Genomic DNA, 21,611 nt, shown 5'->3' on the forward strand with positions numbered 1-21,611 from the left:
AAAGAGGGGAAATGAAATGGTATAGAGTCATTGAGAAAAGAAAGTTTATAATAACCACTGAGAAGAATGTTATTATCATAGAAAAATAAAAGTATTGCCTTGCAGCAGTGAGGACTCAATTGAGATGAGATAAATCTGTTGTGGGTCCAGTTGGTACTATTAGGTGGCTTTCTCTACCAACTCTCAACAACATATTGTGTAAGTGAAGAGAAGGTAGATGTGTCAGTAATCCAGATTTGGGGTTTGTTAAGGTTTGACTGACAGTAGGACCAGGGCACAAGGGATTCTGGAATAGGAGATAGTTGAATTGATCAGGAATATAAAGAGAAGAGGAAGAGGTAGACTGGGAGAAAAGAAAGTGATACAGAGAGACCAAAAGTCATTGTGAAGGTGAAAGAGGGATTGAGGAATAAGGCCAAGGGAGAGATGGATGTATAGCACATTGTGATCCCACAGAAGAATTTCACAAGTTCTAGGTCATGGAAGAACAATTATGAGGCATAGTGAAATCATGGTTATGACTCTTCTTATAGGTGGCTAAGGTAGAGGAGAGTTGAGAATCATCAGTGTATGGAATTTGCCATTTAACTTAGAATTAGGTTTTTAATTTATGTTTGTGTTTGATAAACCATGCTCACCTCCACAACCCCATTTCTCTGTGTCTTCTCACAGTATGTTCGGCTATTTTCCCCACTCTTTTTCATCTACTTCCTGCTCTCCTATGCTTCTCTCCAGAGACTTTCCTAGACAGCATCATAGCCTATTTCTACCACAGTGCTCTTTCAACCATTGGGGTTTCAGCTTTTCTGATTGTCTTGTTCTTCTAGTTTTTACCCATGACTATTGTCAATAATTAGTGACTTGTCAAAAATAGTGACTGTTGTTTAAGGATTCTTAGGCTGCATTTTCAGAGTTGTATGTTGGTCATATGGTTGGGGTTAAATGTGTAATGCTCCTTTGCTTGAATTGCCTGCTAAGTGAGACATAACACACCCATTACTTTCTTTGCTTTATTAAATGAATTTTTTTCATGGTGGAGCTTGTTGGTAGTTGAATTGACACCTCTTCAGGGGAACTAAATCAGGGATTCTTAACTTGGAGTCCCTGAACCTGTTTTATAAAATATTTTGATAACTGTGTATGATGAGTTTCCTTTGTATCACTCTATACTTAATGTTATGCATTTGAAAACATTATTCTGAGAAGAAAAGGATCCAGAGGCTTTACCAGACTGCTAAGAGGGATTTATCATACAAAGGAAAAAAAAGTGAAGAACCCTTGATGCAAAGTATTGCAGAGCTCAGGAAACAACTAGATATCACAAATCATCCAAAGTATTGAACTGAGCACTGAGTTCTCTCAAGATTATGAGAATGATATATTTCTAAATGGAATGTATCCTAAGCAAGGTTTGAATATGCTCCCATGTTATTGTGAATATAGTATTGGACTCACATTGACAAAGAGAAGCATTTAAGCAAATTGTTACACCCAAACTATTGGGGAATAGGGAAAAAAATACAGTCACTACCTATAAGGAGAATTTATATTCTACTGGGGGGGTGATATGTAAATATAAGTAAATACAAAGAAATTTCAGGAGGGAAAGAACACTAGAAATTGGCATCGTAAAAGGTTTCTTATACAAAGATTCATCTGAATTGAAAGAGGCAGCGTGAAACAAATTTTTTTTTAAAGTCCAAGCTCTGGAGTTAGAGCCAAATCCTTTGTCTAATGCTTACTACCTGTGTGACCTTAGATAAGTCATTAAATCTTTCTAGGCCTGTTTCCTCATTTGTTAAAATGAGGGGATTGGCCTCGATAGCCCTGTGGCCCCTTCTAGCTCCAGATTAGACTCATTGGATCCTGAGGTCCCTTCCAAGAGGCAGAAATGATGAAGGATTACCTTCCAGGAATGAGGAAACAGCCCATGCAAAGGGAGGGAGGCAGTAGTTGAGATGCCAAGTTCAGGGAACAAATAAATAATTCACTCTGGCCAGAATGTAGAGTATGGGAATGAGTGATGGGAAATAAGTCAGGAAGGGTGGACTGGAGCTGTACTAGGAAGGGGCAGTAAGTGCCAAACTGAATAATTGATCTTTTTTTAATATATGAAAACAATGGCAAGCCCATTCATTGAATACTTTATAGCTAAACTGGCCTAGTCCCACTGTAGTAATCCACATCTCAGAAATGATTTCCACTTTAAACATACTGTTACCCCAAGGTTTGTGAGCATGGTGTGTTAGGGAAGAATATTAAATAATAAGAATGCGTTTAGGTGTGTTGTTTTTGTTTCTTTCTCATGAATAGCATCACTAAGTCTGTGTCTTGCTCCAGAGGCTGCATGCTTGTCTCTGTCACCTGAGACTAAATCACTGTAGCTGCATTGATAGCTTCTTTCCCCATTTCCCTTTGACTTCTCTTAGAGGTTCTCAGCCACCCTTCAATCGGGGCTCTATTGGTCTTCGGTGCCACATAGATCACCGAGTTGACATTCCTTTTTACTTTTCTTTCCCTCCTTCTTTTCACCTATTATATACAGAAGCCCTTCTTTTTATATTATGGGATCAGAGCTATTTGGTTTCAAGAGCAAAACTGCCAGAGATCTTCCTAGAAGCATGGTCTTGATTCATTAGCCTCCTGGCAGCAGTCAGAGCCCAAGTGCTAGTCAGCCAACAGAGCCTCCCAGTGTGTCACAAGACTAAGATCTATTGTTGGCAGGCAGCAATAATTCATGTGTTGTCTTTGTGCCTGGAGAGCTTCCGTAGGGAGGAAGCAAGGATGGCTGGTGCCATCAGTGAGTGCACTGTGTTACAAAGCACTCAGTAGTATAGTCTGGAAAGGTGAAAAGAAAGCTAATCATCAGGAAGATCATTTGGGAGGGGTTTGCTTTTTTTTTTTCTTATTAAATTGTCTTTTGATTATTTTTCATTTATCATGATACTTTCCTATGGTGACTTTTCAAGCAGTTCTATCAATGCCTTCCCCCCCGCCCTGCGCCTCCTATGCGGTGTTGGAGGTAGCATTTTGGCAAACTCATGCCAACTAATGCTTTGACTATTATCTTGAGAAGGATTGTACAAAACCTCCCCCTACTTCCCCCAATCCACTTGAAAAAACTTAGTTCCTTAGAGGAAGGAAAATAACGAGGCGCACACATCCTTTCTTTTCTCATGTGTGTTTTCTAAGTGTCATTTCTAAGGGAAAAGGAATGTTTAGTATCAGTACCAACTTAGCCTCTTTAATTGCCGTTTACAAAGTCACCCTTTACAGAGTTACCCATAAATTGTTTTCCAAAGGCCCAATTTGATCATTTATCATGATGGTAAAAAAGGATATCATTTAGAAATCTTTAAAAAAAAAAAATCTCATAACCAAATCAACAGACATTATAACCAGGAATTTGAATGGAATCAACTGTTTTAGAAATTTCATATGTATGTGTGTATACATACAGACAGATAGACATTTTTTTTTTGTTTTAGGAGCTTTTAAAAATAGGGCAATAAGGTATTTTTCATCTTTGTTTTTAACTAGAAGGGTTGTCTGGTCTAACCCCCTGATTTTAAAGATGAGAAAACTGGCCCAGAATGTTTAAGCAATTTGCTTAAGGCCACACCAATAGAGGTGGAATTTGAGTCCAAGTTCCGTGATTCCATCACTTTTTCCATACAAGTTTAGCTTGTTTCATATTAAACTGGCTATTCAGTAAAGTTTTAGAAGAATTTTTTATTCACGCCACAGTTTCATTTTTAAAAAATAAATGGCAAACTGGTGTGAATAGTTCTAGTCTGAGGGATAAGGTATGTATGCATGGCTGATTTTAGCCTTTCTTCAGGAATTATCTTTATTTCATATTTTTGAAAATAGAAAGTAGATGGACACTTTGAGGGTACTCCCTCTTCTAAGATCAGTTAAGTCAAGTCACCAAGTGCTTATTATATACCCATTATATTCCAGGCACTATGCTAAGAGCTGGCAAAGAAAGGCAAGACAGGCAGTACCTGCTCTCTTGGGAGCTCACAGGCTAATGAGACAAAGCACAAACAACTTTGTACAAACAAACGTGTATAGAGGAAAGGCAGTCGCATTAAAGGGAAGCTAGAAAGATGCCTTGATATTAGTTCTTTTGTTGATTTCTGAATTATGGCTACATTCTTCAAAAAAATAAAAGATTTTAAAATCGAAACCACAAATGGAAACCGGCAGACTGTGGGAACCAGCAGAAGGAGGCAACAACACATGTAAAAATAATGACTGAAGTATAACCCCCTGTCCAGGTCTTCACTGTCCCACTCATTCTTTGTAGCTGGTTTTCCTCCCTAATCATCTTTAAACTCTTTGTCATCTACTAAACAATTGCACAGAATGTCGACCCCACATAATCAATTCTTTCCTCCAGAAACTCTCTTTATTTTTCCTTTCCAAAGAGGAAATAAGGCAGAATCTTCTAAAAATTTAGCCTCACTGTTGTCATATTTAGAGGAGAAAATTGGCATGGGGTCTAATCTGCCTTATAACATAGGGCTTCGTGTGTATTTGTGCCTGATGCTTTCCCTGTGCTCTGAGCACTCTTGATTCCTACACATAGAAAGTGTGTGTATATGAGTTGGGGCAGAGAAATTCAATTAAATCTTTTTTTCCCTCTCTCCTCTCTTACACCATATTTTCATACAAATCTCTTAGTACTCTCATCTTGGTTGCCATGGGTCGTTATTCTTTTAACATTAAGCATATGCAGAGTTGCTGCTGTCTGGTGCAGGGGGGATTTAGGAGGAAGCTTTCAGACTGCATTTGTGTGGTTAAAATGTTAGCAGTTGTCAAACACATGTGTGCCAAGGGGACATTCCTGTGGGTGACTTACAACAAGATTTGAGCAAAGCACCATGCCAGAGAAAAAATATACCTTTTAGGGATCCCTAATAACAGATTAATTTCACTTTAGAAGTTCATCTGTTACATCAGAGTTTTGGAGCTTAGAAGGTGTTTTCTCATAGAAAAATATGTTGTTCTTAACCTGAGATCCATGGATAGATTGCAGGGGATTCATGAACTTGGATGGGGGTGAAAATGGCATCTTTATTTTCATAAACCTCTCACAGGAATTTAGCATTCCTTCCATTATGAATGTAAGCAACAAAAATTATTTGAGAAAGGTCCATAGACTTCACCAGCCTGCCAAAGAGATCCATAATTCAAAAAAGGTTAAGAATTCCTGCTGTTAATGATGAGGAGGTGGCCCATGGGTGCCCGTTTAAGTTATATACTATTACTGAACCATGAACTTACCTACCTTTTGTAATGTTATTTCAGTGGGATAATGAATTTTATATTTTAAATGCAAATTCCTTCCCTACCTCCCCATCCAAGTTCTAGGGGCAAGCGTTTTCCCCTTCATATCTATACATGCCTACAGTGAGGATTCCACCTTTTATGCTGATCCAAATCCATTGGCAGTGGTGCTCAAGAGACACCCAGGATAAATCATGGAATCATAGCATCATAGATTTAGAGTTGAAAAGTCATCAAATCTAACTCTGTCATTTTATAGATTAAGAAACTGAGGTTCATAGAGATTAAGCCAGGGTCACACAGCTAATAAGGCTGTATCAGATTTGAACTCATCTACCTGGCTCTGAGTCCAGGGCTTTGTATACTACACCAAAGTGGGGTTGGTTTCCAGTGGCTTTTGAGGGACTGGTACTTCAAATAGATAGCAGCTAAAATATGGGGATTCCTAAGGCAACCCTGATAGAGATACGGTAAAAAAAGCTCAGGTTGGGGAGGGCTATTAGAGACTATTAATGGGGGGGAGGGCAAATGGAGTATTTCTTCCCATGACAGCTGGGTCCATCACTCTATCAGAAGTTGACAGAGTTGGGACAAGGAAGAGGTAATTTAGAGAGATATGAGAATAGAGCCGAGTGGCCATGGTTGTGTATGAATCATCTATAAGTAGACTCTTCATAGATAAGAGACTGCGTAAGTCTTATTGCTTGGCCATAACATTGCTGATTGGTACTGTCATCTTCTCCAGTCCTGCACATATGTCCTGTACATGTAGATTGGCATATACTGGCTGGGAACATTGTTTAATTTCTCTGTGCCAATTAGGGCAGGGTGGGGGGTATTTATGAGTATTTGTGCATTTGTGTGTGTCTTTGTTTTGTGCCAGTCTTGTGATTTTGTCAATGTCAGAAACCTGTTCTGCAGCTTGTAGCTTTAAAGGATTGCCTAAGGGCACTGATAAGTTAAGTGACTTGCCCTGGATCACACAGCTGATAAAGGAGGACTTTCAAGTCCAGGTTTTCCTGACACCAAAGGCTCTATGCACCACACTGTGCTGTTTGTTTGTACTCATATAAGAATAGCAAATGTTGGAACAACCTATCAATCCTTAGTGGTATTTTGCCTTATTGGAAGCTTTAAACCTGCCTTTAGGGATCCATGAAACTGAAGCTTCTAAATAGCATTTGAGGTGTTCTTTCTTTTTTTCAGTGGAGCCCATGGAAATATGCTGTGTACCGATGTAAGAATGGCAAATGTTGGAACAACTAAAAATCCTTAGTGGTATTTTTCCTTATTGGAATCTGTAAACCTGCCTTTAGAGATCCATGAAACTGAAGCTGTCTAGGTAATAGGCTTGGCCTGCTTATTGACAAAGTGTAATCTTATGTGCCCCCCCCAACAGTAATGATATGTGTCAGTAATTAAAACAAGTGACCACAATTTGCAGCCTGAATATGATCACCCTATAGCCCAGTGCTGTGGGCCAACAGTCACCCTGAACAATACCACAGCTAAAGGACTGTTGAACATTTCTGGACCTCATTTTACTCCTCTGTAAAATGAGGAGGTTTGTGGTCTCTGAAATTCCTTCCAGCTTTAGACCTATGGTGCCATAATGACCTAGTCCTACTACCTGGTGAAGCTGTCAGGTAGAAAGAATACCCAGAAATTTGGTATTCTTTGGAAGGCCAGCAGAGGATCACGTTGGGTTTCAGACTGACCCAAAGGTCAGTCATTCTCACTGAATATGAACAGAACTTGACACACAGTGAGTGCTCAGTATGTGCTGCCCCCAAGGCAGACAACCCAAAGTAAGAGACTGAAGGCATCATGGCGTGAGGGAAAATAGAGTGGATTTGGACTTTTGGACCTGGGCTTTTGATTCCTGCCAGGAAAGTTTAGGGCAAACACCAATTAATAATAATAATGACAATAATTAATATTTATATTGCACTTTGAGGTTTACAAAGGGATTTTTACATGTGTTGTCTCTTTTGATCCTCACAACAACTATGAAAGGTAGGTGTCGCTATTTTACACTTGAGGAAACTGAGGTTCAACAAAGTTAAGTGACTCGCCTAGGGTTATATAGCCATTAAGTTGCTGAGGCAAGAAATCAGATCTTGATTTCAAGTCCTGCACTCTCTCCAGTGCGATTCTTAGTTACTGCTGAAGATTGTTGTTGTTTGTCCTTTGTTCTTGAAGAGGACCAGTGACGTCATGGGGTGATGTCTTGACTGACAAGTGAATTGGATTTAAGTGAGTCAGAGCTGTGCAGAGTTATCAGCCTCACTGTCTCTTCCAGAGTCATCAGATTCCAGTGACAAGACACAAGTTAGGATGACTGGCGATGAGTCAGATGCAGTGGGAAACCATGACCTTTCTAAGCTACAGTCTTTCCTGGGTCTCAGTTTGTCTGAGGCAAAGTCCATTTAGTAATTAAAGGCTCGGAAAGAATTGAGGCAAAAGATGGCCTAGTTTGTCTCCAAGAAAGAATGAATCTGAGAGGGGAGGACCCTCATAGTCTCTGGCCAGAGCAGAAGCAGTTACTATTACACTTATTCTGAGCCATCAGAACTCAACACAAACACACACACACACACACACATACACACACATACGCATACGCATGCCAACAGCAAATGTGTGACATCTGGAATGAGTGAGGGACATGGTCACTGGTTTATTAGGTAAAAGATTCCTCTCTCCCACTATTTAATTAGGATTAGCAGACCCTCTTCCCTCTTAACCCTTCTCCCCCAAATGTAACAAAAGCCCAGGGAAGACCGTGAAATTGCTCAGAATCAGGGATAACCATTCCCTATTTCCCACATCTGATTTTATGGACTCAGCCTTCACCCATTGAGCCCATTCTAAACTGGGCCTGTAGGGACCCTAGGATATCTAAGGCCAGTTCATATTTCTGAGTGGGAACAGGAAGGGATGTAAAGAGGAGGACTCTGAGAGCCCAGTCATGGGGATTGGATTAACGTTCATAATGAACTTCGTAGACTCCACAGCACTTTGACGTAAGCCTTAAGTGACTTTGAAGGAGGGAAAAACCTCCAGAGAGTTAGCACTGTCTTCTGGCTGCCTGTTTCACAAAGCACTCTTCTGGTAGGACTTGCCACTGCCCCTTCTTAAAAACAAGAGAAGGGTAAATTAGGGATTTTACTTACACACAGTAGAGAAATTAGTGCTTACTCACAATAGAGAAAAGCAATAACTGAGAATTTCAAGTAAAAAATAGACATTTTGCTGTGAAATTACACTTGTCAGGATGACAGGGAATTTACCACAATTGAACACTAATTGTGCAACTTTGTATTCCTCTGAGGAAAACATTATGCAAATGAGTGTCCCTGGATGGGGCAACTGGTATACGTCTTGTAATGAAGTTTCCAGGTAGAATGTGGAATATATTATAGAAAGCATTAAAATGTGCAAACAATACTGGCTGTCTATGTACATGCACGGGAAGCTAGGTGGCATTGTGGATGGACTCATGAAGAACTGAGTTCAAATGTAACTCCTAATACTAGCAATGTGACCTTGGGTGAGACACTTAACCTCTTTCTGCCTCAGTTTCCTCTTCTGTAGAATGGGGATAATAATAGCACCTATCTCCCAGGATTGTTGTGAGGATAAAACATGATATTATTTGTAAAGCAGTATGTAAGCCTTAAAGCTTAAATGCTAATTCATTGTTACTACTAATTATTATTATTGTTTGCTGACTGACTCAAATATATTATTAATCATTAAATCTACCTTTGAGTTACAAGGCTTTTTTTTTTTTCTAAATAGATTTGCTACTATTGCTATGGGACACCTAGGTGGCACAGTAGAAAGAGCACCAGGCCTGGAGACTGGAAGACTCTTCTTTGTGAGTTCAAATCCAGTCTCAGACACTTAGAACTTGGACAAGTCACTTCACCCTGTTTGCCTTGGTTTCCTTATTTGTAAAGAGCTGGAGAAGGAAACGACAAATCAGTCTCTTTGCCAAGAAAGCCCTAAATGGGGTCATGAAGAGTCGAACATGACTGAAAAAGACTCAGCAACAACAAAACTATTACTATAAATAACTCTTAGAGCTTGTATCTATGCTTTTGCACTGTTTCCTTTGGATCTCACAGTGATATTGTAACATTAGTGGTCTAAGCATTATTGACATCCTCATTTTATAGATTATTAAATTAGGGCCAAGGGAGTTAAGTGACTTGCCCAAAGTCACACAAGTATTGTCAGAGCTGGTATTTGACCCTGGTTTCTAGCTCCAAGTCCATACTTACTTTAATTCATCTTGTTCCTTAGTGTATAGACTCTTGTGTGTTCAGTTGTGTCCAACTCTTTTTGACCCTGTGGATAGTAACACACTAATGCTGTCCATGGAGTTTTCTTGATAAAGATACTAGAGTGGCTTGCCGTTTCCCTCTGCAGTGGATTAAAGCAAACAGGTTAAGTGACTTGCCCAGGGTCACACAGCTACTAGCAAGTGTCTGAGGCTGGATTTGAACTCGGGTCTCCTTGACTCCAGGCCCAGCACTCTCTGCTGAGATAAGGGCTAAAAGTTAACTCAAGTAGGTATTACTTGAGTATGTATATAAGTAGGTATGTAAACTTGAGTAGGTATATAAACAATTCTTTAAATGTTGGGGTGCATGATATTATGGAGAGAACACTGGACTGAGAGCTAAGGAAGCCTGGGTTGGAATCAAGGTTCTGCTGCTGCTCACTTTTGTGTGACCTTAGGAAATTCACTTTGACCCTGGGAGACTCAGTTTCCTTGGCTGCAGAGGGAGAAGGTTAGGTTGGACCAATTCTTCACCTATCTTTATGTCATAGATCCCTTTGGCCATCTGAAGCCTAGGGACCCCTTCTCATAGTAATGTTTTTAAATGCATAAAATAAAATTCTTAGAATTATAAAGGAAATTATTACATTGAAATGTAGTTATTAAAAGTTCATGGTCCCAAGTTAGAAACCCCTAGACTAGATGATTTCTCAGACTCCTTCCAACCCTTACATTTTTTTATTCAGCCTGCAGCTCATTCTAAACCACTCAGCCCCACCAGCTAGCCTTGAACTCTGTAGGAATTTGGGTGGTAGAATAAGTGTACCTGTGGCAGCTATCTATCCCTTCAAAGCTGTTTGGGAAAGGAGGGAGGATATACCTTGTGGTCATGGTAGTACAAGGAGGCACTATTACTGTGCTGTCAGAATTGCAGCTGTTGTTGAGAGAGGAGCTGGTCTCAGAGATAATCTTTCTTAATAGTTCTCTGCTTCCCACCAAAAAAAACAGAAAGCAAAACCTTCCCACACTTGGCCATGAAACTGTGAAATGTGCTTCCCTCTAAGAATCCTTCAAATCCTTCTGTAGAACCTCTGATGCCATAATTTGGGCCACAACCCAAGGTGGAAAACATGTAAGAATCGGTAACACTGATCTTGCTTTAAAAAAAAAGTTGTCATATATTTCAGGAATATAGCATACATGTATTAAAAACATTTATTTTCTATTAGCAAACATATACTTTCTCTCCCTCCCTTCCACCATCTAACCCCCATTGAAGAAAGAAATCTTTCTAACAAAATGCATCTGTTTGGCAGAGAAAGTGATTTATCATCATGAAGTTGCTCTACCAAGAGGATATCTGTCCCTTCCTTTTGAAGACATGTATTTATTTATCGTAAGAGGGCTGTGTGGTACAATGGAAAGAGAACTAATCTCAAGTCTAGAAAAGCTGGGTTCATGTCTCTGATACATTCTGATTGTATGACCCCTGCCATGTTACTTTAAGGAAGTGAAGGGAAGAAGCAATTTTTAACTACCTACTATGTGCCAGGCCCTGGGCTAAATGCTTTTACAAATGTTACTTCATTTGATCTTCTTTTGCTGCAGGCAATTTTCTAAGATAGTAAGTTGCAGAATAGTTAACTGATCTGAGGGTTTCCATTTACCAGTGAAATCACAGATTTGAACCTAAAAAAAATTTAAGCAACTACATCATTTCTTGCCCCAGTTTTTCCCCTCTTAAGGTTCAATGAACCATTTTGTAAGCTTTCTTTTCTGCTCTATATTTTCCCAAAATTTCATAAAATGAATATTTGAGAGCCTACCTACTGTGTGCAAACCCCCTGTGCTAGCACATTCCCTTTCTACAGTTTTACTTAAAGAAAACATTTTAAAGAATTTAGGGCTATTTGCAGTAAGAATTTTCTGATCCCCAGTGTTCTTCTCACTCAAGATTGAAGTATAAGGAAGTAGTCATAACCCAATCCAGAAATGGCAAGTGTTGGCTATCTGGTCTCAATAGTCTTGGCTAGTTATGCCCTAAGCACTTAAAAATAAAGTGCTAAATGTCAGTGCTAGAAAAGGTAATTAAACTGAAAAGCTCAAACCATTTCATCGGGGAGCCAAGAATGTAATGACCCAGTTTCTCAGCAGTATATAATAATATTCTCAGGTACGAAGCATTCTGTGTGGGCCATCAAAAAGAGTACCACCCTGAGGACAATTCCTCAGGCTGTTTTTTAGGCTGCCTTTGCTAAATACCATTCAGCATGAGAGATAGCATGGTATAGTCGATTAGGGTAGTGGGCTTGGAGTTAGGAAGACCTGGGATCAAATTCCTCTTTGGAAGCTTTTAAAGCATTAGGTAAATGTGAATTAATATTAGCTGAAGTGTTTTCACCATAGGAGAGAATAATAGAGAAAAACTTTTGTTGAGAGTGAAATATATCTCCAACACTTAGACACGTTCATTTCAAGTTTAACTTGTGTTCTTTGGAATTTGATCCTCTCCATGCCTTCAGGAGTGATTTAGGGGTGTGTTGGACCCAGAACAATTGTTAATTTTTTTTTTTTAAAGGCACTTGGGGCTAAGTGACTTGCCCAGAGTCACACAGCTAGTAAGTGTCAGGTGTTTGGTCTGAGGCCGGATTTGAACTCAAGTCCTCCTGACTTCAGGGCCAGTGCTCTATCCACTGCGCCACCTAGCTGCCCCAAATTTTCAATGCAAGCATTTGTATCTCTAAAATAGGTAAAAGCTATGAAACAAGGCTTGACTTATTGTTTTGTGGATTGTCTAGGCTTAAGAAGGTAAGAAAATGTTAATAATGAAGATTCAACTCAAAACCTAGGTTGTATACTTTTTTTTTTGTAGAGCTGGTTGTTAAACATTTACCAGCATACCCCTGTGTACGACTGTGTTCTTGATAGGCTTTCTGTTTGTTTTCCTAGGTATACGGTTCTGGGTCTCAGACTCGAGCATTCCAGTATGTCAGGTAAGGGCGTGTTTGTTTTTTGTAACATGTAATTAATTTGAAGGGTCTGTTATCCAGTTCTGGTGGTTTTGGTTCAGGGACAGATAAGATGTGGTCCTGAGGGATCTTCATTTTCATTTTGTAAAGTTCCAAGATACACTAGGAAAGAAGCAGTTTGAAAAGATCCATTTCCCATTTTAAAATAAATTCAGATTTTTACGATTTTTTTTAAACCAAAAAGCCTCTATAAATCTTGTCTTTCAAATTAAATCTGAGTTTTGTGTTTCTCTGTTAGCAATTAACCCACTTTTGGTGGGTTTTCTCCTAATCCATGCTGCCATCTAGTGTTCCTTAGTTGCATTTGTCAAGTACTGGGTATGACTTTTAATCAGTGTAATTTCTGGCCTCAGCTTTGATGATAAAGGTTTGTTGAATGCAGCATACCAACAAATGCTATGCACATTGCGTCATCCTTTGGAAAAGGCTTCCTTGGTTTGGATGAGCCTTTAAAACTCTGCAGATTTGTTATACTTGAAGAACGTGGGCAAATGTTTTTAACCTCTGGAGAGCTTATTGTTTGTATTGAAATAGTTACATATTTCCTTCATAATAGCCCAGAAAAGTAGTCATATACTTGAAGAAATTAGTCCATCCTGTTTTTGGATAGCTATACACATAATGGGCAAGACCATTCCTCCAAACTAATTATGTTATGTTATGTTATATACCTCCATAGAAAATACATTTTCACAAGTTATACTCTTCTCTATGAAAATTCCTCTAGTCAATAGGCTATGCCCCCTTAAAAGATTTTCTAGTAATTTTATAGCCATGAATATCATAGATTTAGAGGTAGAAGAGACCTTCTAAATTTTTTACCTCATTTTACCACTGAGGAAAACAAGGCCGAGGGAAGTTGTGTTCTTGACCAAGGTAGTAAGTGTCAAAGGCAGGATTTGAATCCAGGTTCCCTTCTCCCCACCTCTCCAAGACAAAATTGTTAATTGGATAAACTTAGTCTTTAATCTTTCCAGTGGTCTCTTTTCCCCAGAAGTGAGTTTGCATTTTATATTCTCAAGGAGTATCCAGAGTACTCAGCATCAGGTTCTGGCTGAAAGTTCAGTGAGAACTCTGAGATTGGAAATCACCCCCTCATACACGCACAAGTGATCTGTGACCTACTCTCCTGGAGTGACCAGGGGTAATAAGTTACTGGAGGTCCTCTTCCACCTCACTTCACAGAGTGCTGAAGAAGTTCCCCTCAGTTACCGTATAGTCGCTTGGCTGCTACATCCACCCAGCAAAGACTTGGGAAAAGTAGGGTTACATGGGATAAAGACCATCATAGAGACAACAAAAAGTTGGTCACAAGTATAATTCAGTGCCATTCCTAGACTATTTTCTCTTAGGCTTATAGGCTTGTAGATGGAGAATTATGAAGCCTCTAAGGCCCATTGGGTCCAACCCTTTCCATTTTGCAGATGAGGAAACTGAGGACCTGAGAGGTGAAAGTGACTTGCTTAGTGTTGTACACCTAGTGTAAATGTCTGAGGAAGATTCAAACTCAGGTCTTCCTGAGTCCTAAGTTCAAAAGAATGACCTCAGCATTCAAGGAAGGGAAAAGATCTGTCTACTGGGCCCTTTCCAATTTGGGAAATTGTAGAAGTCTCTCCTTATCCTTCAGCCTCCAGCTAAGAGACTGTTTTTAAAAAATTGTTTTAACAATTGGAACAGCCCAAGGCACATATAAAATAGAGTGAATGGTAGAAGGATTCTGGTAGTAGTATAGTTTAGTACTGTTTAGTTCTTCATAGGTTTGGAGATAAATATTGCAGTAGGGTTGCTGCTCAACCCTATGTGTAGGAAATTCATCACTTTTCACCCATTTTATTTCCCCTCCTCACCCCTTTTCAGACATCCTCATCAAATCAAAGTCTAATGATATTAGCTAACATTTATGTAATGCTTTATGATAAAGATGCTTCATATAGGTGGTACAAGTATTATTTCCATTTCACCCATTAAGAAAATTGAATACCAAAGAGCTGAAATAATCCTGCCCATTGGTAGCTAAGTGGTGCAGTGGATAGAGTGTCATGCGGAGTCAGGGAGACTCATCTTGCTGAGTTCAAATCTGGCATCAGACACTCACTAGCTGTGTGATCCCAGGCAATTGATTTAACCCTGTTTGCTTCAGTTTCCTCATCTGTAAACTGATCTGGAGAACGAAATAGCAAACCACTCCAGTATCTCTGCCAAGAAAACCCCACCTGGGGTCACAGAGAGTCAGATGTGACTGAAACAACTGAACAACAGCAAAGGTCTTGGAGCTTACTTGGTGGCAGCCCCGGCACTATAACTTGAATCTCCTGATTCCAGTGCCATTTTTCTTTTCAGTAGAACAACTCTTAAGTCATTTTGATTCCATCATCTCTAAGGTTCCTTTCTACTTTAAAACAATGCCAGAAATCGAGATTTTCTTAGTTTACTCTCTTCACATTGAGTGGCATTCTATTTACATTATTCACCTGGTGTGTTTTACATTGTAAATCTTCACAAGCTTGAACTAATTGGTGGAAGTCTTTTTATTTTTAAAGAAATAGTTTTCTTTCTTTGATAGATACAGTTTTGTCTAAATGCTAATATAATGTTGCTCAGTACAATTCCTGCTTGAATGAAGACATTCTGATGTTCACTCATTTTACAATTTACAAATGCTTTCGTCACAACAACTCTTTCAGTATAATCCCCATTTCACACAAGAGAAAAACCTAGGCTCAGGATAGAGTTTTACCCATGTTCACGTGATGATGACACAGAAATTGAGCTTTACATATTCAATCTGTTAAGTTTTGTTGGTTTCTACTTTCCCAAAATCTCTTGAATACTTCCCCTTCTCACATAGTAATCACCCTGCTACAGGCTCTCATGACCCATCCTGTTGCAGTAGTCTGCTAATTGATTTCCCTGTCTCAAGTCTTTCCCCACTTCAATTCGCCTTCTAGTCAACTGCCAAAGGGATTTTCCTAAAACACCGATCTGATGATGTCAATTCCTACACCTCCCCATCCCTTGTACTTGATGTTCTTCATACATAACCCTATCCCCCAGGCCTGAAATACTCTCATTCCTTACCTCCACATTCTTGCTTTTCTGGTCTCATTCAAAACTCAACTTACATCCCCACTCCCTCCCCCATTCCTTTTTAAAAGAAGCCCTTCTCCATCCTCACCACTGCTAGATCATCTCCCATTTATTCTTTATCTATCTTGTATATGCATAGTATTTTTGTATGTCGTCTCCCCCTTATTAGAATGCGAGCTCCTTAAAAAGACCATGTTTTGTTTTGTTTGTTTGTTTTACCTTTTTTTGTTATCTCCAGTGTTTAGCACAGTGACTGACATGTGGTCAAGTGCTGATTAAATACTTGTTGACTGACTGATACCCCAGTACATTTATTCATTTGCAAAAAGGAATTATACTATCTATCTGCCCAACAGTCAATTGAAATTAAAGAATAGTAGTATGATAGTTCACTTTTCTAGGACTGTTTCTATTGGAACTCAATTGAATATAAGAAGAATAATGGTGATCATGATAATAATAAGGGAGAAAGGCAGTGTGAGCCATAGTAGATGGAGAGCTGGCCTTCAGGCGGGGTGAGCTGGATTTAGGTCCTATCTCTGACACATAATGGCCATGTGACCCTAGGAAAGTCATTTAATCTCCAAGTGTCACAGGCCCCTCTTTAAGTTGGTGATTTGTAGAGCAGTGGCTGATCTGCATTGGTGAAGGGAGTTTTCTCATCAGGAATTAACTATATTAGTTAATTAAATTAGATTAAATTAAATTAATTTAGATTAGGTTAATTTAAATTAAACTAGATTAAATCATAGATCAAGTCCAAAAGATGATGACTACAATGATGATAATAACTGACATTTATAGAAAGTTTATATTTCTGTAAACATAATTGACATTTATATAACTGATATTCACATCCTTTATCATTGACTCCCAACTACAAACTTGTTAAGTTGGAATTGCAGATGTGCTGTCCGTATTTTACACACAGATAAACTGAAGCTCAGAAAGGTTGACTTGTCCATGTTCTTGCAGCAATTAAGGTTAAAGGAGCAGGATTCAGAATTCATGGCTTATCTCACCCCAGATCCAGTGTTCTTTCCACTGTAACATATTGCCTGTAGCCAAAATAGTAAAGTATGCCACTACTTTTTAGGTTGCTCTATCTTGAGTTTGCCTTTCTGTTATAGTTTTAATCAGCATGTTATTATCGATATAAATATATAGCATTAAGGGATTCTTCATTTAACTTCTCACAGAAATGTACGTGTTCACTTATTACTTAAGGAATCCTTTGACTAAATTAGCACAAACTACAAAAGAGTTGACTGACTTAAAGAATTCATTCAGGTCTTACAATAAGTAAATAAATAAATGAATACCTAACTAACTCAAGTAAGCAAATAAATAAAGTTTTTTAAAGTCCCCCAGGATGGGACTTACCAATATAATAATAGATGAAATTTACATAGTACTTTAAAACTTATAAAGCCCTTTATAAGTCTTAAAACTTTGAGTCTTACAACAAGCCTCTAAAATAATTACTTAGAGGTATTATTATCTCATCTTGTAGATAAGGAAACTGAGGTTTAGAGACATTAAATGGCTTCCTTGTAATCCATCACTATCACACAGCTAGTAAGTGTCAGAGATGAGATTCCAACCTAGGACTTCCTGACTTCAAATCCATTACTCTCTCTCTCTTAGGCCAACTTGCCTCTTAAAATAATTGTAAGAGGGGTAGCTAGGTGGCATAGTGGATAGAGCACTGGCCCGGAGTCAGGAAGACCTGAGTTCAAATCTGGCATCAGACATATGATACTTACTAGCTGTGTGACCCTAAGCAAGTCACTTAACCCCGATTGCCTCACCAAAAACATAATAATAATAATAACTAATATTTTTATATAGCACTTTAACATTTGCGCAGTGCTTTACCTATATTATTCCTTTGGGTCTTCACAACAACCTTGTACACAGGGACTGAGAGTATTATACCCATTTTACAAATGAAGAAAACTATGTGAGACCCTTGCTCTGGGTCACAGCTAGTCAGCAATAGTATTTAAACCTGTCTTAACCTTTGTCTTCCTCATTCCAAGTCCATTTTGCTTTCTAGTTTGCTAAGCTTCATCTTCTAAAAGTCTGATTTATATATCAGGCATTCTTTTCTTTGGAGGGATCTAGTTCCATAAAATCAGTATAAAGGGCTTTCTGGGAGGAAACTCCTTCCAATACAGATCAGCAAATTTTCTTTAACTTAGAAATATAGAGATTTTTCTTTAACTTACAGCTATAGAGATTTGAGAAGGTTAAGTGATTTTCCTGCGGCCACATAGGTAGTAAATGTCAGAAGAAGGACTTAAATCTAAGTCTCTATGACATTTAGGTCAACCCTCTATTGACCATACCATCCGTACATCTCACATTTTATATTACAATTAGGATTGGGTATGTTTATTACAAGAGAAGAAACTATGTACAAACTGCGAAAATCTCAACAGTCTCTCATTCTCGCAATTTGCTATTTTTGACCTTTTAGGATGATGTTACCTAGTTATTATAGTGCAAAATTAACTGTTGTTTTCCAAAGATGTGTCATCTAAGTGAGGGATATCTAATAATTCAAATGATCATTACTATTGACGTTTTACCATTGCTGTGGTTGATATTGTCATGGTCAGGTTATGTCCTCATACATTAAAGCCATGTTATTTTTAAAAAAAAGTCACTTTGTCAAAATGACACTTGATATAGAACTTTAGGTTAAATGTGAGTGTGATCTGTGCAGGGTTGACCTTAAAAGTTGCCAGTTTATGTTTAAATGATCTGTCATTCAAAGCATGGTGACCAGGATCCTGTTAGCCTTATTATTTGATAGTAACTAGAATAACTTTCGTCTCCCCCCCCCCACCCAGTTTCAGACTAATTGTAATAAATAGTATTGAATGGTGGCTTTTAATGTCTGAAACTGTGAATCTTTTCAGACCACTTTGCCACAAGAACACACATCCGTTACAAAGAATGTTATGATGGTACCATGATGCAATGATTCACTGCCATAGTGATGAAGTGACTTTTTTTGGTCAGTTTCTCTACAATAGAAAAATAATCAAATGGCTGGCAATTATTAGCATGAGTGCTTGATTTGTGAGAAAAGAATGATTTCAGCATGTTAATGTAAATATGCCCATTGGTTGTAAATGGAAAATTGAAAAGCTTGCCAAAATAGTCCCAAAAGAGGTTCCTTTGTTTAAGAGAAAAGCAAGACTATTGATCATTGTCTTTTGCTTTATACAATTACTTTATTTAAATAAAAAAAACTGTAACATGACCCATAATGCCCTGCCTCTCAGTGGTAACAATGCACAGAGGAGGATTGAAATATTTTAAAATTTACATCAGTCAAACCTCCCGTGCAGAACTGAGAGCTCTCTCTAGGGATATGCTGCCTCTCAAATAGGAATAGGGGAAGTGTCATTGTGTAGCACTGAGGTGTCATTTTTACAGAGTAACTTTTTTTTAACAGAGCCACACTTTAAAGCTTCTGAAAATAAGAACCAAATCTTGGTAAGCGGAAATTTGCTTACTTCTCTTCACTTTTCATGGACCAATCAATCACAATCCATCTGAAACATTTGCAATTCCCTGACCTTTTTATGTGGATGTCTGAGATTGTTGGTTGGGGAGAGGGAGGAATCGGGGGTGTTGGAGAACAAGTCATAATCATATTTCAATAACCAGTATTATTTGATTTGTCTTTGTAATATGCCAGTGAGGGGACCTCCATGCTTTGCACAATCCTTTCATCTCAGCGGGCTTTTATTTCATAATAACATTCATCTGGAAAAAGAAATGATCATCAGTGTCCATGGGAGCCAGATGGCTACGGACATATCAGACATGAGTTTTCATCAGGAATATAGGGACTTATTTGTGTGAACATCCATCTTAATTGCAAGATTTTTGATTTTTTTTTTTTTTACATTCCTCATATTTTCCAATTTATTTTCTTTTATGGGGAAGGAGGGATTGAGGAATTGTTTTTGAGCTTGTAAAGTGTGTTCAACAATCATTTATTTTGAGGAAACAGACAATGTGGTCTTCCCTTCTTTTTGCAGTGACCTAGTAAATGGACTTGTGGCCTTAATGAATAGCAATGTTAGTAGCCCTGTCAACTTGGTAAGTCCCTTTTCTTCCCATTGGTTGGCAGGAGTGTGAATTTTTTTCGCAGAGGTCCTTGTAAGCTCTAGGTTGTAGGGTCTACCTTTTCTATCAAAAAATGTTAGGACCTAATGGTCCTAACATTAGATTGGAACTAATGTTTTTTGGTTTTTGGTTGGAAAGATTCACAGAGTAAGAAAATTTTACAACAAAAAATTCCCACAAAAATGTTTTACCAAAAACTATAATGAAGAAACCTGGAACTCATAAGTGAGACGACCTAGGCTCATTCAATTTGTGTAGCAACATGCATAATCAGGCACTACTAATAAAAGCTTTTTGATAATGCTTGTAATTTATGGAAATTACATGCATAAATTTGTGTGTCCCTGGTTTAATACTTGAATGTCCCTTGTGTAAATATCCTTGAGTGGTAACATGGAAGAAGGAGCTTTTTCAAAGAGAATATCTCACTGGTGAGAGTGGTTATAATGTAACTGTGAAAACAGCCTTCTTGCCACCTGTAAGAGCTTGTGTTCAGTAAAAAGAATACTGGCTGGAGAATCAGAAGACCTGGGTTCAGGTACCACCTCTGATACTTGTTACCTGTGTGATTTCGGGCAAGTCATTTAGTTTGCTGGGGCTCAGTTTCCTTAGGGCAGTTAGGTGGTGTAGTGGATAGAGTGCTAGGCCTGGTGTCAGGAAGACTTATCTTCCAGAGTTCAAATATGACCTCAGATACTTACTAGCAGAGTGAACCTGGGCAAGTCACTTAACCCTGTTTGCTTCATTTTACTCATCTGTAAAATGAGCTAGAGAAGGAAATGGCAAACCACTCCAGTGTCTTTGCCAAGAAAATCACAAATGGTGTCACAAAGAGTCAAAAATGACTGAACGGTTGAGGTTCCTTCCAATTGAACATCTGTGATCCTATGAAACCATGTTTTCCCTACAGCCTTTGGTTTTTTAAATTATCATTATCAAAATAAGGCCATAAGATATGGTTAAAAAAATACCCTTCAGAAAAATTAGAGAAATTATTAGAGATATGGGACTTAAGAAATTTATTTTCTCAGATTTAAAAAAAAATTGAAAGATTCAGCTTGTCACTGTGAAAGATAAGAAATTAGCCCATTATATTTAGAGATTCCATTTTTAAGCAGTAAATGAAAGTGGGCATAATTTTTTCTTCTCTTTTCAGTATTAAATACATAGTCTGTTTGTTTTTTATTGGAAGCAATGCAACTCATCTAATCTCCAACATCTCATATGAATGTAAATTTATAATTCTCTTTTAGGTGGACATGTATATCTATTGTGTTTGGCACAAGGAATTATCTGATTTAAGCAGTAGATTTTGCTTGTCTTTAGCATTTATGTCCCTGCCCTCATTTAAGGTCTATTAGCCCATCAGAATTATTTTTTATAGCAAAGGAGAAAAGAAGGGAATAAGCATTTATTAGTGCCTATAATAGTGTCATACACTGTGCTTAAGTTCTTTACAAATATTATCTCATTTGACCCTCACAACAAATCTGGGAGTTAGGTGCTGTTATCACCTTTATTTTACAGTTGAGGAAACTGAGGCAAACAGAGGTTTAAGTGACTTACTTGCAGTCACACTAAGTGACCAGTAAGTGTCTGAGGCTGCCCTTGAACTCAGGGCTTTCTGATTCCAGGCTCTGCACTCAATCTACAAGCCGTGTATTGTATATACAGCAGTAGCTGCTGCTATCACACCTGGAAGGGGTAGTAAGTAGATACAATGTTTCTTCTTGCCAGATTCAATAAACATGATTTAGATT

The 21,611-nt window shown here is 38.4% G+C and overlaps 1 protein-coding gene across 2 annotated transcripts in view; it reads left to right on the forward strand.

Moving 5' to 3' along the window:
* The window catches only part of LOC114046229 (UDP-glucuronic acid decarboxylase 1), a 148,350-nt gene that overhangs the window by 116,339 nt on the left and 10,400 nt on the right, over positions 1–21,611 (forward strand). For both annotated transcript variants that reach the window (XM_027866470.1, XM_027866472.1), the window contains exons 11-12: positions 12,536–12,579; positions 19,764–19,824. In XM_027866470.1, coding sequence (XP_027722271.1) covers positions 12,536–12,579; positions 19,764–19,824 — 105 coding nt within the window. The remainder of the gene's footprint in view (positions 1–12,535; positions 12,580–19,763; positions 19,825–21,611) is intronic.

The sequence above is a fragment of the Vombatus ursinus genome, unplaced genomic scaffold (assembly GCF_900497805.2).
Source record: "Vombatus ursinus unplaced genomic scaffold, bare-nosed wombat genome assembly UNPS02014781.1, whole genome shotgun sequence".
NCBI classification, from domain to species: domain Eukaryota; kingdom Metazoa; phylum Chordata; class Mammalia; order Diprotodontia; family Vombatidae; genus Vombatus; species Vombatus ursinus.